This window comes from Lottia gigantea, assembly GCF_000327385.1.
Source record: "Lottia gigantea unplaced genomic scaffold LOTGIsca_56, whole genome shotgun sequence".
NCBI lineage: Eukaryota > Metazoa > Mollusca > Gastropoda > Lottiidae > Lottia > Lottia gigantea.
In genome coordinates, this window is record NW_008709919.1 from 1188865 (window position 1) to 1210623 (window position 21759).

Below are 21759 nucleotides of genomic sequence, written 5' to 3' on the forward strand. Positions count from 1 at the left end.
ATCAAACACGACTTAATACATAGTACCGATTATTACTTAGTATCCATATATACCGATTAAACAGAACTTGTATTTGATAAGTGTTTCGAAGTTCATCTTGGACAGCCAAATGAATTTTTCCAAGGGTTCTTAGGGCAATATTTACAGTTAAATTGTACTCTGGGGCAAATGGTTTATATAGTTTGTAATACCCTACTATAGTATTGAAACCAATATCTTTGAAATATATAATGGATTCTTTGTATCATGTGTTTTGAGTCACTCACTCACTAAGATATTGAATGAATGTGGACATGTTAAGATTGAATTAACCTACAACAATCATACAATACCAGTACTTACAAAACAAGGCCATTCCAGTTCAATTGATGCAAAGGGGGGTCTGGGTGAAGTTTGGTCATTGTTGGAAATGTGATTAAATTATGTTAGGGCCTAATAGAACCAATATCTTATCGATAGAGACTCTTTCTTACATACATATAACAAACATGATAATGCTTTGATTTCACCTGTGTGTATGTTATCATGGACTATTAGCTTATCAGTGCCTTATTTCTGTTATAGGTTAAGTTTGATGCACAATCAGGTGGTCTGAGTTGTCCTCACTGTGGTGCCAAGTATGATAAACGAAATAGTCTCTATCGACACATTCAAGATAAACATGAAAACCGTAATGTACAGTGTGATTTGTGTGGTGCGAGTTTTAATCGTAAAGCTAATTTGATTCGTCATGTAACTCAAGTTCATAGCAAATACTAACACCAACTCAAATACTTAGTTTCTTTGTGAGTGGCAAAGCTGAACTGAATCATAGTTGAGCAAATTGTGATATGAGATTTTGAATACGTACGATGTGACAATACCTTTCTGAACCAATAGGTCTCTTTTGCCTCATGGCAAAACTGATTGGAAGAGATATATCTGAATTTACATAATACTGTGCAGGAAATGGCAATTACTTTCTGAGGATATCTCTCTCAATTGGCAACTGTTATACAGCTGAGAAAATTTTGATATTAATACTGTGTAGACAATGAATACAAGTATACTTAACAATGATCATAAGTAGGCCCTGTGGATATATAAGCAAACCCTTCAGAGACAGCTGGTCATTAGTTTTGGTTACAGTATTTTTCCCCTTTCCCTTTGCTTATGTTGTGTGAGAAGGTACTGCAAGCATTATAACATTGATAGGGTGTTACTTTGGGAGTCCAAAAGGTACTTAGCATACATGTGCCAACTAAAATATCTTTTGATTTACTTCATTTGATTACTGCATTCTTCTGAATTTTGGTTAGGATATAACATATGCGCATAATTAATGAATAAACAACCATAGGTTATGGCATTATCCTGTTTTTGGTTTAAAGTTTTTTTGATGTGACTTATTAAGACATTCAGTCTGTAAGGTTTATGCACTGCTTCTTGATATGTCTTGTGCTGAAGTTCAACCCAGCACAAATGCATTTGCAGAAAGCTGAATTTCTATTTGCTGTTAAGAACCAGAGACGTAAGACTTCCAGAAACGCTGTGCTGCATATGCTTCTCAAAAGTACCGGAAATGAACTCATTGGTCACTTACATCTCTAAAGAATTTTCATACGAAAAATATGTCCCTTTTTGGCGTTACCGTGATGTATTGGCACAAAGTTAAAGCTTAAATATAACCTTGATCCGTTGTTAGATCACCAGGCACATATTAATTAATACTTATTTAAATACTTAATTAAACTTCAATCAATTTTATGCCATTTGTTGCAGAAATCTACATATATTGTTATATGTTGAATATTGAATGAAATTTATATAATTGTATTAAATTGTTACATTTAGAACAAATTTTGCTTTTGAATTTTTATGTTTACAAAGATTTGAAATTTCATTAAAAGTTGAATAAGATGTGATAAAAACTGGTTCTTTTTCTTAGGTGGTTATCTCCTGTGAGATATATATAATTGGTTATGAAAGTTCTTCTGATTTTAGTCACAATTTCATCTGTCCAAAGGTGGGAATAGACGAATCAGTGCAGGATTATCAATACAGTAGGAAATTGATTAGAAGAATTGAATCGTGTCTGCGCCCTGGCTTGAGAATTTACTTCTAATTTCTGCTATCAATAATCCTGAATTAGAAACTGCCTTGTCTTAGCTTTACACTTGATGTATACAAGCGGTTTGTGGCTCATCCTTGTGTGAGGGACCCTTATCAATCATCAGTGAATAGATGGGTACCATGGTTTACTTGATGCGAAATAGCTTCATATAAGACAGTGAATTTTAACTAAAACAACCATTTTTCCACATTGTGTGTGTTTTATTACAAAACCTTGTGTTGATTGGCCAGTTTGAAATTCAATGACCTGAATATTTATAATCTTGGTCCTTCTTAGGAGGTTTACCTACAAAAGTGAAACACTATACCCCATGTTACCATTTATAAAGTTGATAACTATACCCCATGTTACCATTTATAAAGTTGATAACTCTTCCTGCAAACTCTTTTGACTTTTGTCCTGATGAAAATGCCATCATTGGCAAAGGTATCTTTAAATTATTCCATGCATTGATGGAACTAAATTAGGAATGAAATTCAGGTTTTGGACTGTTAACATCGCATCTAAATTCAACTTATTATCTGTTTGTAGGTTACATCTACTACAATTGCATCTACTGGTACAATGACAACCTATTCCACAAACACTGTTGAAACTCGAAAAAAAACAGGGAAGAAATATAAGTGTTCATACTGTGGTGTTAGTTATGATAAACGCTTAAGTTTGAATCGGCACATTAAAGACAAGCATGAGGCTCAAACTTTTGATTGTCACATCTGTGGTAAAGCTTTCAATCGCAAGTTTACAGCTCTCAGACATATGGCAACTCATTCCAAGAAATCATTGGTCTTGAGTAGTTAACATAAATTTTTATGCGTATCAGGAACACTGATAGCATCAATTTGCATCATTCCAATTTTCAGATGTCTGTGATTCCTGCAATTCCATTCGAACTGGGTGTTTGTTGACTTAACTAATTACGAAATTTGCTTTAACACATAAGGCCATTCGCAAATAGCAATGTCATCAAGCGCTTAGTATTAATGGTGTTGCAAGACAAACATACACATTTGAATGGTGCAAATTGATGCTGTCAGTGTCCCTGACACACATAAAAAAAATGGGAAATTTCTTTACAATCCCTTTAATTGTTCTGAACCAGCATTTTAAAGATGTATAGACTGCTATTTCATTAAACAGAGCAGACATCAATGATCCATAGCAATGTTATGCTTTTAACATTAAATTCATTATCAGAACAGAAGGGTCGGAAGTGGGCTTTCAATGTCTAATTTGTGGGCTTGTGTATCAAAAAAGCATCAATCAACTACAAACCTTTATTAAATTGAATCACAAATTATTAATACAGATAAACAAAAGAATTAAATTAAGTTGTAAAACCTAAGAATTATTACTTGACATTGTTGAAGAACACTTAAAAATACTGCAGGAATTTCAGTGCCCAGGAGATTTTAGAGTCTGTTCTTCAACAGTGAAAGACAGTTTGTCTTTCTGCATTGGCTGAAGCAAAGTCTGTTTGAGCATTGGAATCTACATCACATCAATTGCTTGGTTACATCAAACAAATGGTGGTCGAAGGTTCTAATCTCAGTTATTCAAACCAGCATTTGTTTGATGTGACCTTGAATAAGTTATCTTCCCTCATTCAATCTCCTTTCTGAAGAGTTTTGCTTCTGTTGAGTACAACTCTCTTACCAAGGCAATCCTGATAAGCACATTAAAGAGAAACATGTCTATCAGTTTGCATACATGTGTAATTTGTTTAGAGAGGTCCAAATCTAAGTACCAACTTAAAAGACTTTTGTCTACACATTATTAAAGGGTTGGTGACAATTATTGAGGAAAAGAGTGGGGATATATTGAAATGCATTTGGCTTTAAGCAATATCACACTTGTTCAGCCATGTTGGTAACAATGGTTGCCATTGAATCTCCAATTATATAACTAACTTAAAGCATAACGTTAGGATCATGGGATGCTTGTTGCTACACCTATTGCTCAGACATTTCACATGATTATGTGTGTTTGATAGAGCAACTGATAGAAATGAATGGCAAGCTCATCCTTATAGATAATGGCTAACAATTTGTTCATGAAATTTGTCTTGTTGGCATATTCTGTTGATGCCTGCTTTCATCTTCACAATGCCTTGACAGAAAAACAGTGGACATTGTGGCTGTAACTACTAGTCGGCCATTGCAGATGCCCTTTGTGGCATTTGATTGGCTCTTTATTCAACTCTCACAAGGGAGATAAATTGTACATTAAAAGCTTGTTTTGATAAGAACATAAAGCAGTATCCATTTGATAAGTGTAATTATTTGTCAAACTAAATAAACATAATTTTATGTTATAACATAGTCCTGAATAGATTCCAACTAGCAGCTGATATTGATAGTAAACATAAGTTGCTATGGTAATGATAAATAAACTCATATACTCATCTCTTTTGTGGATAAGCTGCAAATATTGACATAATTTTTGTATATAAGCAATTTTTTAAGTTTCCTACATTTTATGACCATTTACAGTGGTCTCTTGATTGTTTTGAATGTTGATTATGACACTTTTATGAAATAAAATATCTAAAAGAAACCTTATTGTCTGTTTTTAGATGTCCATGGATATGTGGAAGAGCCATAGTTGCCAATACTGTGATGCAGTGTATGCTAAAGAGATAAGTTTGTATCATCATATTAGAGATAAACACATTAATAAGGGTGGTTTTGTCTGCGGTATCTGTTCCAAGACCTTCTCCAGGAAATATTATCTGAACAAACATATGAGGACGACTCATCATGATTTTGTAGGAATGCTACCTCAATAAAATTGTGTGCATTTGACAGGATCCATTTTGCAATCTCTTAAAGCTGTCAGCTGCTTTGAAGTGTCCAATGTTGTGTCCATCAGGAATGGGAAATTGGAATAAGTTAATTTTCTGACAAGATCCATTGCTTTGAAGCTTAAAGTCTAATGTTGTGTCCATCAGAAATGGAAAATTGGAAATGGAAATTTTCTGACAAGAACCATTGCTTTGAAGTGTCGAAGCCTTAAGTCCAATGTTGTGTCCATCAGAAATGGGAAACTTTCTGACAGTATCCATTGCTTTGAAGCTTGAAGTCCAATGTTGTGTCCATCAAAAATGGGAAATTGAAAATAGGAAATTTTCTGACAATATCCATTGCCTTGAATTATCGAAACTTAAAGTCTAATGTTGTATTCATCAGAATTGGAAAATTTTATGACTTCTGACTATCCATTTTGCATTTAAGCTTTCTGTCACAAAACATCAGCAGAATTTTTAAACAGTCTGAATTTGCAGGGAAACTGTCAAGCACATAGTCATAAATTAACATGCAGTACTATTAAAATATATTTTGGACAATGGAAGTACTAAGAAAGCGCTGAAATTTTTTTCTTCTTCTTCTGTATCATGAATTAGTGTTAACAACTTCTCGTCAACAAAATACAACAATATTTTTTTTTTGCAAGTTCCTGGGCATTAACAGAAATAACATCAATTCAACGGGTTGATATATATATATATGATATAAGCACAAGTTAACTGTTAAAAATGTACATTTATCCATAGAATATATTATTGCATTTATTAGTCATAGGATTGTTATATTAGTAGATAAATTTTTTTTTTATGTTTTGATTTTAAAAAGGAGAGCAATACCAGATATTCAAGAAATACCTCATCCAAAACTTTGATATTTTTTTTAGAAGTGTTTTTTTATTGTGTTAAGTACGGTAATAAAATTGTTCGTTGTGTTCAGAATATTTATATAGTGAATATAGTAAAATTTTCAGCACACTCGGTTTGATAGTGAATTCCAAGTGACTGTACTGTATTTATGCCAAAAATTTTAAAATCAGGAAAAAGTAAATCATCGCATGCCCTGAACCAAAATTTTGGTTTGTCCCCTTTAACTTGTTGTTTCTGAGATTTCTTCTACTCTTTAGTTTTTCAGGAACTGTTAGTATTTGTTTATGAAATTTGTGAAAAAAATAATAACAATTTGAAAAACAAGCAATGCAATATGGTTCAATGATATTAGTATTTGATATTAAATAAGTAGTCATACGTAACCATTTAACAAAACCAATAATTTCTTGTTCAATTGGACATTTGATTTTACCAATTACCAAATTTATTTAGTCTCTTGTGCACTACAAAAATGAGTTTTTTTTTTAATGATATTTAGTTCTTGATATTATATGTAGTATTATGAAGAAAACCAATAATTTTGTGTTCAATTCGCCAATTAATATAACTAGTTCATATAAGTAATTCAAATTTATCAACACAATAAGTCCCCCTTGATATGCATTCTCTTGTTGACATTGCAGTCATCTCTTAACCATGTGAGCAATACCAGCTGTTTGTTACATGTAAATATATTACTTATACAGTGCTAAGAAAAAAGTGTTCATATCCTTTGTAAAATTTTTTGTCGTCTAAGTTTTGTATCTACCTCTTGAATCAATACCTAGTCGTAAAATGAGGGCCAAAGTTTAACAGTAGCTTCCAGTTACCATATATGTGTATTTTTTAACTACAATGTATATACCTGGTTCTTCATTATAAAACATGTCTACTTCATTATTTTTCAAAATATCAAAATCTCTCCCAATAAGGGTAAGCTTATTTATAAACTTTTTAAAGTTTGGGTCAATAATTTAAAAAAGAATTTTATATGATATGAGAAAAAAATATTTAGCCCTTTATTTTATTATCATTACATATTTCTTGTTCATTGTTTTTGAATATCTGAAGTTCTATGGATAAATCATGAATAATCCAAATTTCAAGGTTAATTTGTTGGTCAGTAATTTGAAAATTTTAAAGCTATCATAAAATGAGAAAAGGTAATTGCCCCTTTCAAAATTTTGGCAAATACATTATTACATATATTCTACTTCATTATTTTTGAATGTCAGTAGTCTATACCATGAAGTAAATATAAAATTTTTTTAGAGATAATTTGAAAATTTGAAAATTTTAAAGCTAACATGAAAAGAAAAAAAAAAACAGCCCTTAACAAAAGTGACTGATATTATTATATTATTATTACATATTCCTTCTTCATTATTTTTAAATGTCTAAAGTTTTATGCCAAGAACAGCACATCTTAATGTGACTGTAAATTTTATTGTGATTAAGACTCATTGGTCAGTAATTTAATTTTTTTAAAGCTATCATGTAATGAGAAAAACTAATCAGATCTTTATAAAAGAATTCAAAAATGATTATACTTTTATATTAATGACATATTTCTACTTCATTATTTTTATCAATATTTGAAATTTTATGCCATTATGGGTAAACCTTTGTGTAATGTATTTAAATGCAGTTTTTGTTGTTAAGATTTGTTAGGGTTTGAATCTAAAGCTTTAATATATTTCTACTTCATTATTTTTGAATATCTGACGATCTATGGGTACATCTTTATGTTATGTATAAATCAAAATGTTTTAGTGGTTATGATTTGATATAGGCCAGTAATTTATACATATTAAAGCTAACCTGTATTTAGAAAAACTATCCAGAAGGCAAATATTATTATACTTTTATAACATAATTCTACTTCATTATTTTTGAATATCTATAGGTACATTTAATTTTAAAATTGTTTTAGGGCAGTATTTCAAAATATTAAAGCTAACATGTAATAAAAAAAATATAATCAGCCCTTAACAAAAGTTGAAAAGTGCACACAAATTTTGTATCAGTTTCTTGAAGTTTTTGTAATTTCATAAATAGCTTTAAGCTACAAACTTACTTTATACTTTGTTTGATTGTAGGTATCCAGTCAGTTTAGTTTACTTGAGAAGAAGAGCTGTCCTGACTGTGGTGCCCAATACTCAAATGCCAATAGTTTAAGCTATCACATTCGCGATAAACACAGGGACTTCAATAAATATTCATGTAGATTTTGCCTGAAAACATTTTCTAGAAAATATCACTTGAGGCGTCATGTAACTTCTCATGTGTTGAGGTTGGGCAGAGATTATGAACATCTTCTTTCAGAAGTTGATCAAATGAATTAATACACAAATTTTTTTAATTTCATGTGAATTGAGTTTATAAGGTTATATTACTAGGGTAATTTTGCAATTTTTCCATTTTCGATGGGTCATTTTGGCCATTTCTAATTCATCATGTCTTATTCTTAAGAAAAGGATTTTTGAATTTGTCACTTTGAAAGGGTTTGCTTGTACGAGGTACTTATGTTTTTGTTTATACCTATACTGAATTATTTGCTCTTTTGTTTATTCAAATTATATTGTCATTTTATTTTATTGATTTATAATAAATATTGTCACAAGATAATGATCCTTCTATTTATTTTGGACTATTTTAAAACATAATTGTTTTAATAGTGATTCATATCCCTTTTCAATTATAATATTGATGAAGTACAAAAGTTCATATTGGTAGATATTGACTCATCACCGTAGTCTCAATGTTGATACTTGGCCAACAATGGAAGACTGGCTGTGTTACAGGGCTGTTGATTTATTTTTTTTCAACCACCTGTGAAATTTGCTCTCAATTTCCCCTTGAGAGAAGGTCTATATATTATACCAGTATTATCATGATGTTAAGCAAAAGAGAGATCAACTGTCATTTAACCAACAATTTTACTTTTTCACTTATTATAATGACTATCACCAATTATTCTAATCTATTTTAATCTGTGTATATATTCATCTGTTAATCTTGTTTATGTGGATTTATTGATGTGTTTATATGTATACTGCTACAGTAATGTAGATATATATATATTGTAAATATCATTATGCTCATGCATTAGACACAGACACCATACTGTTGGCATCATCCTCAGCATTGCCTAAGTGATATATTAAAAAGAATTGATAAGTCCAGTATTAAATATGTTGTAATTAACTAAAGAGGAAGAATGGAAAATAACTAAAGAGAAGAAAAAGTGTAACCATACAATAGAGTATATATAAACTTATTATTGGGTCACCTTGTCCCTTGCACCTGCTGTTCTTGGCGTTTTAAATTATCATTTGAACATTTCAGAAGGGAATATTTAAGCCTGCCTAGTCATAATGGGAGATATGGGAATTAAATTCATTTTGAAACACAAAACATAATTGAAAGTGTAAAAATAAACATTAGGTGGATTTTGCTATAAATGTCAATTTGATAAATGTGTGGTTCGAAGGATAGAGTGTGGCTATTATAAGCCCAGTTGCAGAGTGACATCATGTGATTTTGAAGATTGAAAATATTTTATTTTACTTTAAAATAATTCTGTTCGTATAGCTCAAACTAAACCCAAAAAAATTTAAACCAGTGAAAATTGAACACATAAGCCTGTCATGAATATAAGCTAAATTACATTTAAATTTGCATTGTCATTTCTTTTGAGAATTTGTCCAGTACCAACTGAACAAAACCCCTAAACCACAGTAAATGTAGCCGTTTTTTTTTTTTTTTGCATAATGTTAAGAATACTTATTTTATTATTGTAGGTCAATAGGAGTTGTTTTGATTTTACCTGTAATCAATGTGGTGTGATTTATCCAACCAAGAGAGGTCTTTATAATCATGTTCAAGATAAACATGTAAATAACATGAAATTCCCTTGTACTGTCTGTGGAAAAAGATTCTCGAGAAAATACCACCTCAATAGACATTCTCAAATGCATTTGCCAAGAACATTGGTGTCAGATAAAAATATCTTCATGTAAATATATAAGTTAAAAGTGGTTTTACAGGGTACATTTATAAATATCTATATTATATAATACAATAATAAAATATTTTCACTGTTAAAATAGTGCTCAATACATCAATTGTAGAGCTGTATAGAAATACCAATGTTAAAATAGTGCTCAATACGTTAATTGTAGAGCGACATTCACATAGTCTGAAGATCTCTATTGATGTTGATGAAAAATCCAAGAATGACTTAACATAAAATTGATGAGGAGGCATGAAGATTTGTCATTGAAAAGTTTGCGCATTTTTCATTCTTTTTAAAGAGCATATTTAGTTAAATCAAAATATTCAATTGCAATCAATATCTATATATATATTTGTGGGCTTAGTTATATCTGCGTTGGGATACAAATTTGGTGTATATCTAGTTTTTTGGAATTATATTCCTGGGAATTGATTTCCATGGTGTTCTTGAATTCAATATTATGTTATATATATAATATATCCAATAGTTTGCTGCTCGTTTCTGCTTCAATAATGGACTATTTATGAAGTTAATTGAGTCTAAAATTCAAATCAGGAATTAAAACTTCTGTTAATAAATCTGCTAAGAATAAAAACTGTTGTGATTTTCGTTTTGTTTTTTATGTTAAATAAAAGAGTTGTATTTTTCTTTTCGTTTCATTTCAAATAGAATCGCTGTGAAAAAATTCTATTTTTGCATGGAAAAACTTTCCCCAAAATGAATTAAGTAACAATTTGACAATAAACCGACTTCCAATATTCTGCTTTTAGGTGATGTTTCCTCAGAAGCGTGTTTGTAATATCTGTGGTGCCTCCTACAATAACCCAAGAAGTTTGAAAAGGCATACTGAAGACCGCCACTTAAATAAAGGGAAATTTGTTTGTGTTGTCTGTAATAGAGGATTTAATAGGAAATATCATCTCGAAAGACATTCACAAATTCATGTAAAATATCATTCCAGTTCAGAATACAACCAGAAAGATGAAACAATTAAATTTGATCCAGTCCAATTGGACATCAATTTGATGCAGTTTTAGTTTAAATATATACTAAATAGACATGATTAACATGTTGATAACAAGTCGTAGAGTGGCATCAAGTGCTCATGACACACATTACACCACATTAATACTAATATTACATTAATTTATTGGATTTTAAATTCTAGTCCTACTTGTGTAGCATAAAGTTTATATTACACTGATCTGTGTCTAAGGGACATCATTTTGTCCAATCGTACCCTAGTCACAGAAACAGGAATTTTTTAGCTGAGCTTATCAGTAATAATGTTCATAGCTCACCTTGATATTTGAGCTTTTAAATGTGTGTACAGAATTATTTGTGTTTGAAAGTTAAAATGACAACTCGTCTTTTCGCAATGTATAGAAATAGAAGATGGTATATCTGAAGGAATTTTGTGATTTTCATGCATTTCTAGTTCTTCTGAAGACTATATACATATATTCAAGACCAAATCAAACCCTGAAAATGGTGAATCATACTTAATCTTTATAACTCTATACATCTTTCAAGAAGCAGATCTGAAATTTGAAAGACAGGAGTTATAATGAACTTCCTCACTCTTTATCTAAAATACTCCATGTTAAGAGTTTATATGCTTTTAAACTTGCTTAGAATCAAATCTAGTCCTTTATATCTTGGTTGTTTGTTATGATAAGGAACTCCAAATCTCACTTGGAGATTTCATGATTTTATCTAGTCAAATGATCTTTTGATCCATGTTGTTGTTGTGTTCTTTATTTTTTCATCTTTTGTCAGTGCTTGATGATAAAGTCAGAAAAATCGAATCTATTAGTTTTTATCTTCTGACCTTTTGTTATTTCTAGTCAACAATTTTGAGCCAGATATTTTAAGCCTATACACTTTATTGGGCAGTGATAATAAGATATAATGATGGTCAAGATGTTCCTTGGATTTACTTTTGGGGACTTTTAATGTTTTGAAAGTATTTATAATATACTGCCTTTGGACAGTGGTTCAATGTTTGTTAAGAGGTTATTTGAATGTGCAGTAGTTTTGGAGTGTTTTTAATGCATTTAGTGCCATTTGTGAAAACTAAAGGTGCTGACACACGAAAGGTCTTGTTCAGCGATTTTTGTCGGCAGAGTTTCACCAACCATCTGCAGGCACACGTTGAGACAAATATCTCCAGTCAGTCGTTTTCCACTATGTCAATAATCACAAGCAGATCATGCAATTGATGATGATGGTCTGTCTTGCAGACGATAAAATCATGAAGACAATTATCAAACTCGTTTCATATTATAAATATAATTAAGTTGGGAATGCAAAAATCTTGGAAGCATGGGCAAGAGCAAGATTCGAGTCCAAATATGGTTAAATTTGAATATGATGTGAGTGGCACATGTGCTTGAAGACAAAGGACAATACTTTTGAAAGATCTTCAAAGTCTATGATAATATTTTTTGAATAATGAATAAGGCAGAATAATATAAAGTGCTAATTAAGATTTTTTTTATGTTGTTATTAATATTGAAAATGTTGTTTGTAGTTATAACATCTAATTGTCATTGAACATGTAATGCTTCTTACTGAATAAACACTGATCCATTTCAATATTTGTTTGTAGGTACATGTATGTTCGTATTGTGATGCAGTCTATCAATTTAAACGGAGTCTATGGCGCCACATTGGAGACAAGCATGATTCCAGGAATAACTTTCCCTGCCCCTACTGTGGCAGATGTTTTAAGAGAAAATTTGATCGTAAAAGACACTACAAGACTCACAAAGATGTTGATTTTATTTCCCTTATTGATATGGAAGAATCTGAAATACAGCCTTCCATTGAGTTTGAATCAGAGTAAAATTTTGTTAAGCAGAAAGAAACGTAGTTATATGGGCTGGCGATTACACCATGATAAATACCAGTATTGGAATTTATATAGCCTTGTCCTAATATATAACAGTGGTTTTCAAACTCTTCTTCTTTAATATGTCCTCAAATTTTATCAGCATTACAGCGATGGCCTCCTTATATTGAAAGATAAACTAGGATTGGATACCAGACTTGGTCTCTGGTGGTATGCTGCCTATAATTGGCTGATTACTCATGAGCCAGTGTTAACCAAGGCTGAATATTGTGTAGTTGAATGAGATTTTGTATGTATTGTAGTTGGATAAAAAAAATTTCGTAGCCTGCGACAAATCCAATGTTCCCAAAGAAAAGTGCATATGTCCCCAATTGGGATATGTCCCTGTTATCGAAAACAGACAATTGATAGACATACTGGTCTCAATATCCTGCTATATTTTTTTACTCTCAAATCTTCCATTTTTAACACATTTTCTATTTGAATTAGTATGGATGAAGTCTTAAGCAATATATGCATCCTAGGTACCCTTTTGAAACCTCAAAGGAATATATGATATGGACTTGAACATATCTTTGGTTGGATTGTGCCACTGGCTAAATTACATGTACATATATGGCAATAATTTGACAAATTTGTTTCTTGCATCTTGGATGATTGGTTTTTGTCAGGTATATATCAATCTGTTGACCTTACACCTGATGGTACTTCTCTTTAGAGGAGTCCACTACTTTAACTACTTTGGACGAGATTTTGATGAATGTAATGGTCTTGCTTGTACAGATTTTAATTGATATGATTTAAAGATGGGTTCCCTTATTTTCATTTATGAAAATTAAAATGCTAATACTGATATGAATAGAAAGAAGAGTTCTTCTAATGACTTGGAAAAATACCAATTTGTCCCACATGTTCATAATTAGCTCAATTAGAAGGGAATTACCAGGATAGACCGAGTGACCTATCAAGAAAGGTCAAAAAGTCTTTTTTTAGTTTATCCAGACTGTACATACACAGACATTTATGATTGGTTAAAACTTTATATTATATGCAATAAGAACATAATGATATGATGAAAAGTACATGTTAATTCATTAAAAACACCAATTAATCAAAAAGTTTGCTTAATTTGACACTAAACAATAGGGAAACCCATATTTGAATACTTTTTTGCTTTATTTTTCTGTGAATTGATTGAAATATCAGTTTTATTTTGTTATTAAATATCTTGTGTATATACTATGTTTTGTTGATTATAAGATTCTAAAGTAGTACCCTTGTCTGATTGTAGGTGTTATTTGATTGGAAGACTGTGCTGAAGAGTAGTAGTTATAGAAAGCAATGCCCTTACTGTGAAGTTATATATTACAATAAGAACAGTCTCTATAGCCATATCAGTGATAAACATAAGCTGGAAAAATTTGTGTGCAGCGTGTGTCACCATCCATTTAGTCGGAAATACGATATGCAAAGACACTTTAAAAGATCCCATGCTGAATTTGTTGGCGATCCCAGTCTGGATCCAAATTTAACACAGACTCCTCCCACAAGCTGTAGCTCTGTTGTATTAGAGTAAAGACTCCTCCCACAAGCAGTAGCTCTGTTGTATCAGAGAAATGACTCCTCCCACAAGCAGTAGCTCTGTTGTATTAGGGTAAAGACTCCTCCCACAAGCAATAGCTTTGTTGTATTAGAGTAAAGACTCCTCCCACAAGCAGTAGCTCTGTTGTATTAGTGTACAGACTCCTCCCACCAGCAGTAGCTCTGTTCTATGAGAGTAAAGACTCTTCCCACAATCAGTAGCTCTGTTGTATTAGTATAGACTAAGGCTTCCATAGAAAACATGCCCAAAAATAATACCATTTTAAACCCATGTGTTGTACTTAGTAATAGATATAAACCAAATAAACATTATTAACTATGTGGATTGTTAATAGATGTAGTGTTGAAAAACACCATCACAGAGTGGTATCAAGTGTTCCAGAAGAGAAAGCATATGCTGTCTCACTATCACTACTTAATATTCAAGATTAATGTGGATCTTGTTGTACTTATCAGGAAGAAATGTGAATAGACAAAGACCCAACAACCCAAAAAAATCCAGACTATTAAACTCTGGAAATCATGTTAAAATTCATTTCAGTACACCTCTTTTAATCAAAAACATAGCCTTAGTTTAATGGAAGATTGGATTCTATACCAATTGAAAGTAAAATTGCTATATGAATTTTAATTATCATTATGCTTTACGGTGTGAAATCCAATACAATATATCAGTATATTGAGATAATTTAATGTAATTATAGTTTCATGTAACATCTATTCATTATTGTGCCATGTACAGTTATGTAAATAAATCAGTACTAGTTTTACAGGACTTCATTTTGATTATAAATAAATCGTTATTGTTTAAGGACTTCATTATTTTTGTAAATAATCCAGTACTAGTTTAAAAGGACTTCATAATGATTATTAATATACCAGTACTAGTTTAAAAGGACTTCATAATGATTATTAATATACCAGTACTAGTTTTAAAGGACTTCATAATTATTATTTATATACCAGTACTAGTTTAAAAGGACTTCATAATGATTATTGATATACCAGTACTAGTTTTAAAGGACTTCATTATTTTTGTAAATAAACCAGTACTAGTTTAAAAGGACTTCATAATGATTATTAATATACCAGTACTAGTTTTAAAGGACTTCATTGTGATAGTCAATAAACCAGTACTAGTTTTATTTTGATCAATTGTGTCCAAATAGCCACCAAGCTGTAACTAACCCAATGACAATTTTCTGTTAAGGACTTCATTACGATTGTTAATAAACCAGTAGTAGGTTTATAGAACCTCATTTAGATTGCAAATAAACCAGTACGAGTTTTAAAAGGACTTCATTATGATTATGTATAAACTAGTACTAGTTTTATGGAACTTCATTATGATTGTTAATAAACCAGTACTAGTTGAATTCGTGCAATCATGTCCAATAAGCTAGCAAACTTTAATTAATCCAATGGCAATTTTCTATAACCATAACCATTCTATACCATTGTTAATAAACCAGTACTAGTTCTAACAGACTTCATTATGATTGTAAATTAACCAGTACTAGTTTTAAAGGACTTCATTATAATTATGCTTGCATGTACCTAATTTTCATGGAGGTTCTGACCTCCTGCCCATGTTCAAGTTTGAAACTAAAGTACTTCCATTGTTTGATTTTAGGTGTCCTTCTTTGGCTTGAAGAGCAACTCACAGATGAATGTGTATGAATGCCGGTATTGTGGGGTGGTTTACCATAATAAAAATAGTCTGTACAGTCATATGAATGATAAACATAGACAAGATAAATTCATCTGTAGCGTTTGTAAACGTGCCTTTAGTCGAAAGTACCACCTTCAAAGACACTTATCTAGTCATGTGACTCACGATTTAAGCATGGGATCCGTGGTGACTCAAAGCACAGTTTTGCGAGGCCCCAGGATGAGTCCTTCATCAAGAAATTCCTTACAAATGACAAGCAGGCTTTACCTTGAATCTATGGATTCACTTGGGGTATTTAGTAAAGAGCCTGATATTGAAAAGGATGTAAATGTTGTTGCTTCATCAACATCCCCAACGAAAAACATACTCTCTCAAGGCATTTACACCAGTCAAGATTCTGTCTCTGAAGCAAATAAGGCAGATCTTAAAACAGAGGAAAATCAAAAATTCTAAGACATATTAAGCTTACTATACAATTATTAAATGATATATGCTTACTCTTCTAGAAACCTGATACCACTTTTCATTATCAAATACTTCTACTCTATTCTCATGTGAAAAGTTCACAGGTTGCTACAAATGTTTTGCCAAAATGTTGTTATGGATTTCGGGTTTTGTTTTGCAGTTCAGATGATTTGTACTTAATAATTTGTACTTACACTTACAAATATTTGTTATTTTTCATGTTCATATAGTCATAATTTAAACAATGTATATGGTTTGCATAAGGATATAAACTTCAGTTCTTAAGAGATACAGGGGTCTAAATATTTGCATGTTACGGATAGAGGTCATTTTCAGCTGCCCATAGCATAGCACATTCCTGCTTGATTATTGAATAGAGAAGGCATTGCATCTTGTATCCTATAAGAGATTATGTATGTAAAATTGTGTTTTGAATGTAACTTATTGATTCCATAATAAATTGAATTGATGTCTTATCTTATATGAGTATTCTGCACAAAAGCAGAGTTTTTTTACAGATGGAATGGATAGCACAAGGGCAATGGTCAGAGTCTAAGTACACATTTTTTAAAAATCCTAATTTTATGACCAGTAGTAGACTAAGCACTTGCATAAATATTTTGTGATGGAATAGAATTCAAACTTACAAATTGTACCGTAATAAGTAGGCATGGCTGTCCGGTCCTAGCACAATTTTCTAATTTGAGGTTGCCAACCTGCCAAAATGTGATGTGAGACTCTATTTCAGACACCTTTGTATTTGTCAATTCCAGTTTCACTCAGTTGCTGATTCAAGATAGACAGGTCTGACAAAGTAAAAGCACTTAAGACAGTAAACCATGGTCTCTTGACAATTGGAAATCTAAAACTTTTGTCATTTCTTCAGTTTGTAACATGCTATATTGCGTTCCCACCAATGATCTATGGAGACCAATGTTGAATTTTTAAAGTATTTTTCGTACCATCAATTTTTCTGGAATATTGTTGAAACTTTCGTACTCATTCATGACTTTTTTCTTTTCAAAATTTTCATTTGGAATCGAAAAGGAACTGACAATATTTTTTTCATTCATTGTAGGTAATAGTAGAAGTTGGCAATCAGAAATTCTTGTGCCCTGTTTGCGGAGATGTGTTATCCCATAGAAAAACTGTGTTATCTCATATTCGTGAAAAACATCTGAAGTTGCGTTATATTTGTCATGTTTGTAATGCCTCATATTCCAGAAACAGATCGCTCAAAAGACATCAGCTTAAAACTAATTGCGGCTTGTCAGTTCAACCTGATTTAGGTGTCTGATCTTTGTCACCACATCAAGTTATGTTGAGTTGGTACTGGAATATATATTTTATATACATATCCACTTGGCAACTTATCCAACTTATAACTGAAACTAGCTTACATCTGTAACATACAATAATATTTAGCACAATTCTGCCAGAAAATTTTAAAACTTGGTTTTCTACAGTTTTGAATATCAATTTAAGAGAAAGATGTATATGTAAGTCCATTAGAATTGAAATTAACTACTCATTCCATGCAGATAATTTTTATGTTAAATTTCATGATCTCTTCTGCTATAGATTTTATGTTCTTAATTATCCATTATCCTCCCATATTTCATAATTTTGTTTATCAAAGTTTCATAATCTTGTTGACTTTAAATTTCATGATTGTTTACCCTACATATCTTTATTTTGTGTTTTCAAAATTTCATGATCTGGTTTATATGAACTTTCACAATCTTGTTTGCCTGAAAAGTTCACACAATAATTGTGTTTCTAAAAAGCGTCAAGGAAGGAAATCTAGAGGTGTAATAGTTGTATTGTTAACAGTATAATTGCTGATTCTAATTTTAACATAAGGCAATATTTGACTGTTAATTGACTTTAAAGTAGAATTTCTATTTTTAAGGAATAGGGCTAATGGTGCATGTCTCTGTCTTTATTAAGCTTACACTCTTGAATATGAATAATATCTTCCAATATTTGATCAGCTCGATAAAATTAAAGCCAATCTACTATATTTTGTAGGTCACAAGTAAACTGGGATGTCCAATGTGTGGCAAGCTTATTGCTCATAGAAGAAATCTTAATCGGCATATCAAAGAACAGCATTTCAATAGAAGAGTTATGTGTCCAATATGTTTAAAGACTTTTACACAAACTGGTTCACTAAATCGTCACATTGTAGGTTGTACAAAGAAGTCAGACTCTAGCGCCCCAATGGAAAATAACTACAGTGCCAAACAAAATTCTTCCCAAATAAGTTGATGTGAAAGGTTTATACTTTATGAAGTGCTATAGAAAGTTGCAAAATCACTGTAATGGCTTTAAGATGTATGCAACTTTACCTTTGATATTACATTTCTTCTTTTGGGTGGATTTCCTTCTTTGAGGGCTTATATTTTACAAAGTTTGTTCTTTAACATTTAATCAATAACAGATTGTTCATCATTAGAATGCACTAGATATGCACTTTTTGCATTATTTGATTGATTTTTTGCACTTTCATGATTTATCATTATGTTGGCCTTAAGCACTTTCATAATTTTCATATGTTAGTCTTTAGCACTTTGAATTTGTTATAAGTTAAACTGTTTCTTGTTTTTAGGTTTTAAATGAGGTTATTTTTGTGTTGACAAATCAATAGGTTAAACAGAAATCTTAAGAATTGAGGTGCTGTGTAAACAAAGTGAATTTGAATTAAAATAATAATATTTTGTATGTAAAACAAAAAAAAAGCTTTTGACAAATTTATGATACACAAGACACATTTGACTATGAAAACTGGATATTAAGATAATCAAGACTACAAATTTGCATGATGATTGTAAGACTTATTTACACTATTATAGTTTTTGAAAGATTTCCAAGCCCGATAATTGATTTTGTATTTTCCATTAGTTTTACAAAATAAAAATATTTCAATATATGCATCAAAAACAATGCATTTTGATTATATTTTTTACTTTTATTTTCATTTGAAATCCTAGCTCTATCAGCTGGTAACGAAAATATTTCATCATCTATATTCCACTCTGACCAAACTTAAATATATATAGGTAATTTTGTGAGTAGGGCATATTTCAGAGAGTTTTCTGATTGCTTTGATATAGACAGCAGAATTCAGCTCTGTCAGCTTGTAAAGAAAATATTTCAACTATATTCCACTCGAACCAAACTTTAATATATATAAATATGAGTAGTTTTATGAGTAGAACATATTTCAGAGAGTTTTGTAATTGCTTTGATATAGACAGCTGAATTCAGCACTGTAAGCTGGTAAAGAACATATTTCATCACCTATATTCCACTCGAACCAAACTTTAATATATATAAATATGGGTAGTTTTGTGAGTAGAACATATTTCAGAGAGTTTTGTAATTGCTTTGATATAGACAGCTGAATTCAGCTCTGTAAGCTGGTAAAGAACATATTTAAACAACTATATTCCTCTGTGTCCTAAACATATTGTTAACAGTAGTTTTGTAATTGATAATATTTCAGAGAATGTTGCAATAGTGTGGATGCTATAACTGAATGTCAACTCTACTAGCTGTTTAAGCAAACTTTTAGATGTATTATGATATTTCTGTGTCCAAATATATATAAATATATATATCTATAGGTTTAATAAATCAAACATACTTAAAGAAAATTCCAGCCTCATAAAAACTGGACTTCTTAATTTATTCTTTCTCCTAGTGTTCAACAATGTTTGGGTTTTTGCTTTTGTAAAGTCAGCTATTCTGTTGCTATTAACGTGAAAGGAAGAAGTAAGCCTTTATATATAAACTTTATGTAATAATAACTTCTCCAACACAGTTGACTTAAAAATGTTTTCAATGTTAGCTCTATTTCCAACTCTTCATTCTGAGTCTGATATAAATATTGAAAAATATTTTTTTTGCATTAAACAATGAATTATGTTTTTTTTTTATGAAGATATGTTGTAATAATTTTGAATTCAATAAAAAAAACTTTGAGTGAAAACCAATGTTTTATATTTCTAGGTCTATGACTATGGTTTTGAGAAGGTAGCATGCAATCAGTGTGGCAAGTTGATGATCCGAAGAAATCTACGCCAACATATCAATATCATTCATTTGAATAAGCGTTGCACTTGTCCAAAATGTGGTAAAGCTTTTACACAGACAGGGTCCAGAAATCGCCATCTTCTTATTTGTCCCTTTAATGATGATATCAACCCACCTCCAAAAGCCAATATGAATATGGAGTAAAGCAATGTTTGAATTGTTCGAAATTACCTCAGTAGTCACTAATGACTAGATCCAGATCTAAGTCTATATGCATAGAATTCCATTTAAAAGCACATTTTGATGTTGAGTAAATGTTCAAGTCAAAAGCTAAAATTTCAGTTATATTGGGTTTTAAAGTATATTCTGACATATTGGGACTCACTCGCTGGTACCATGCTCTGATTAATTAAATATTACTGTTCAATCCATGAGTTTACTAGTACTTATTTAGTAGAACTGACCAAACCAAAAGTTTAATTAAATATTACTGTTCAAGCCACGAGTTTACTAGTACTTATTTAGTAGAACTCATCAACCAAAAGTTTAATTAAATATTACTGTTCAAGCCATGAGTTTACTAGTACTTATTTAGTAGAACTCATCAACCAAAAGTTTAATTGAATATTACTGTTCAAGCCATGAGTTTACTAGTACTTATTTATTAGAACTGACCAAACCAAGACTTTAATTAAATATTACTGTTCAATCCAAGAGTTTACTAGTACTTATTTAGTAGAACTAACCAAACTAAGAGTTTAATTCAATATTACTGTTCAATCCATGAGTTTACTAGTACTTATTTAGTAGAACTCATCAACCAAGAGTTTAATTAAATATTACTGTTCAATCCATGAGTTTACTAGTACTTATTTAGTAAAACTCATAAACCAAGAGTTTAATTAAATATTACTGTTCAATCCATGAGTTTACTAGTACTTATTTATTAGAACTGACCAAACCAAGACTTTAATTAAATATTACTGTTCAATCCAAGAGTTTACTAGTACTTATTTAGTAGAACTGACCAAACTAAGAGTTTAATTAAATATTACTGTTCAATCCATGAGTTTATTAGTACTTATTTAGTAGAACTGATCATCCAAGAGTTTAATTACTTATTTAGTAGAACTGATCGTCCAAGAGTTTAATCAAATATTACTCTTCAATCCAAGAGTTACATTAAGTTGTTCTGTTCTAATCAAGAGCTTTATCAATTGGTACTGTTTATTAGTAGTTAGGTTCAAGAAATTAAACAAATATTACTCAATCCAAGATTAATTAAATACTACTATTCAATTCAAGAGGTTATGCAAATATTCCT

General features: G+C 30.9%; 1 protein-coding gene across 1 annotated transcript; it reads left to right on the plus strand.

Annotated features, from left to right (window-relative positions):
- Positions 1-591: 591 nt before the first annotated feature.
- LOTGIDRAFT_127178 (hypothetical protein) lies at positions 592-20639 on the plus strand (the record flags this gene model as incomplete). Its single annotated transcript, XM_009063227.1, has 10 exons — positions 592-741; positions 2729-2899; positions 4794-4880; positions 7919-8054; positions 9654-9781; positions 10593-10748; positions 12488-12580; positions 15927-16088; positions 18429-18584; positions 20412-20639. Coding segments are annotated over 10 exons (1467 nt in total), but the record flags the coding sequence as incomplete, so codon positions are not given.
- Positions 20640-21759: the final 1120 nt, after the last annotated feature.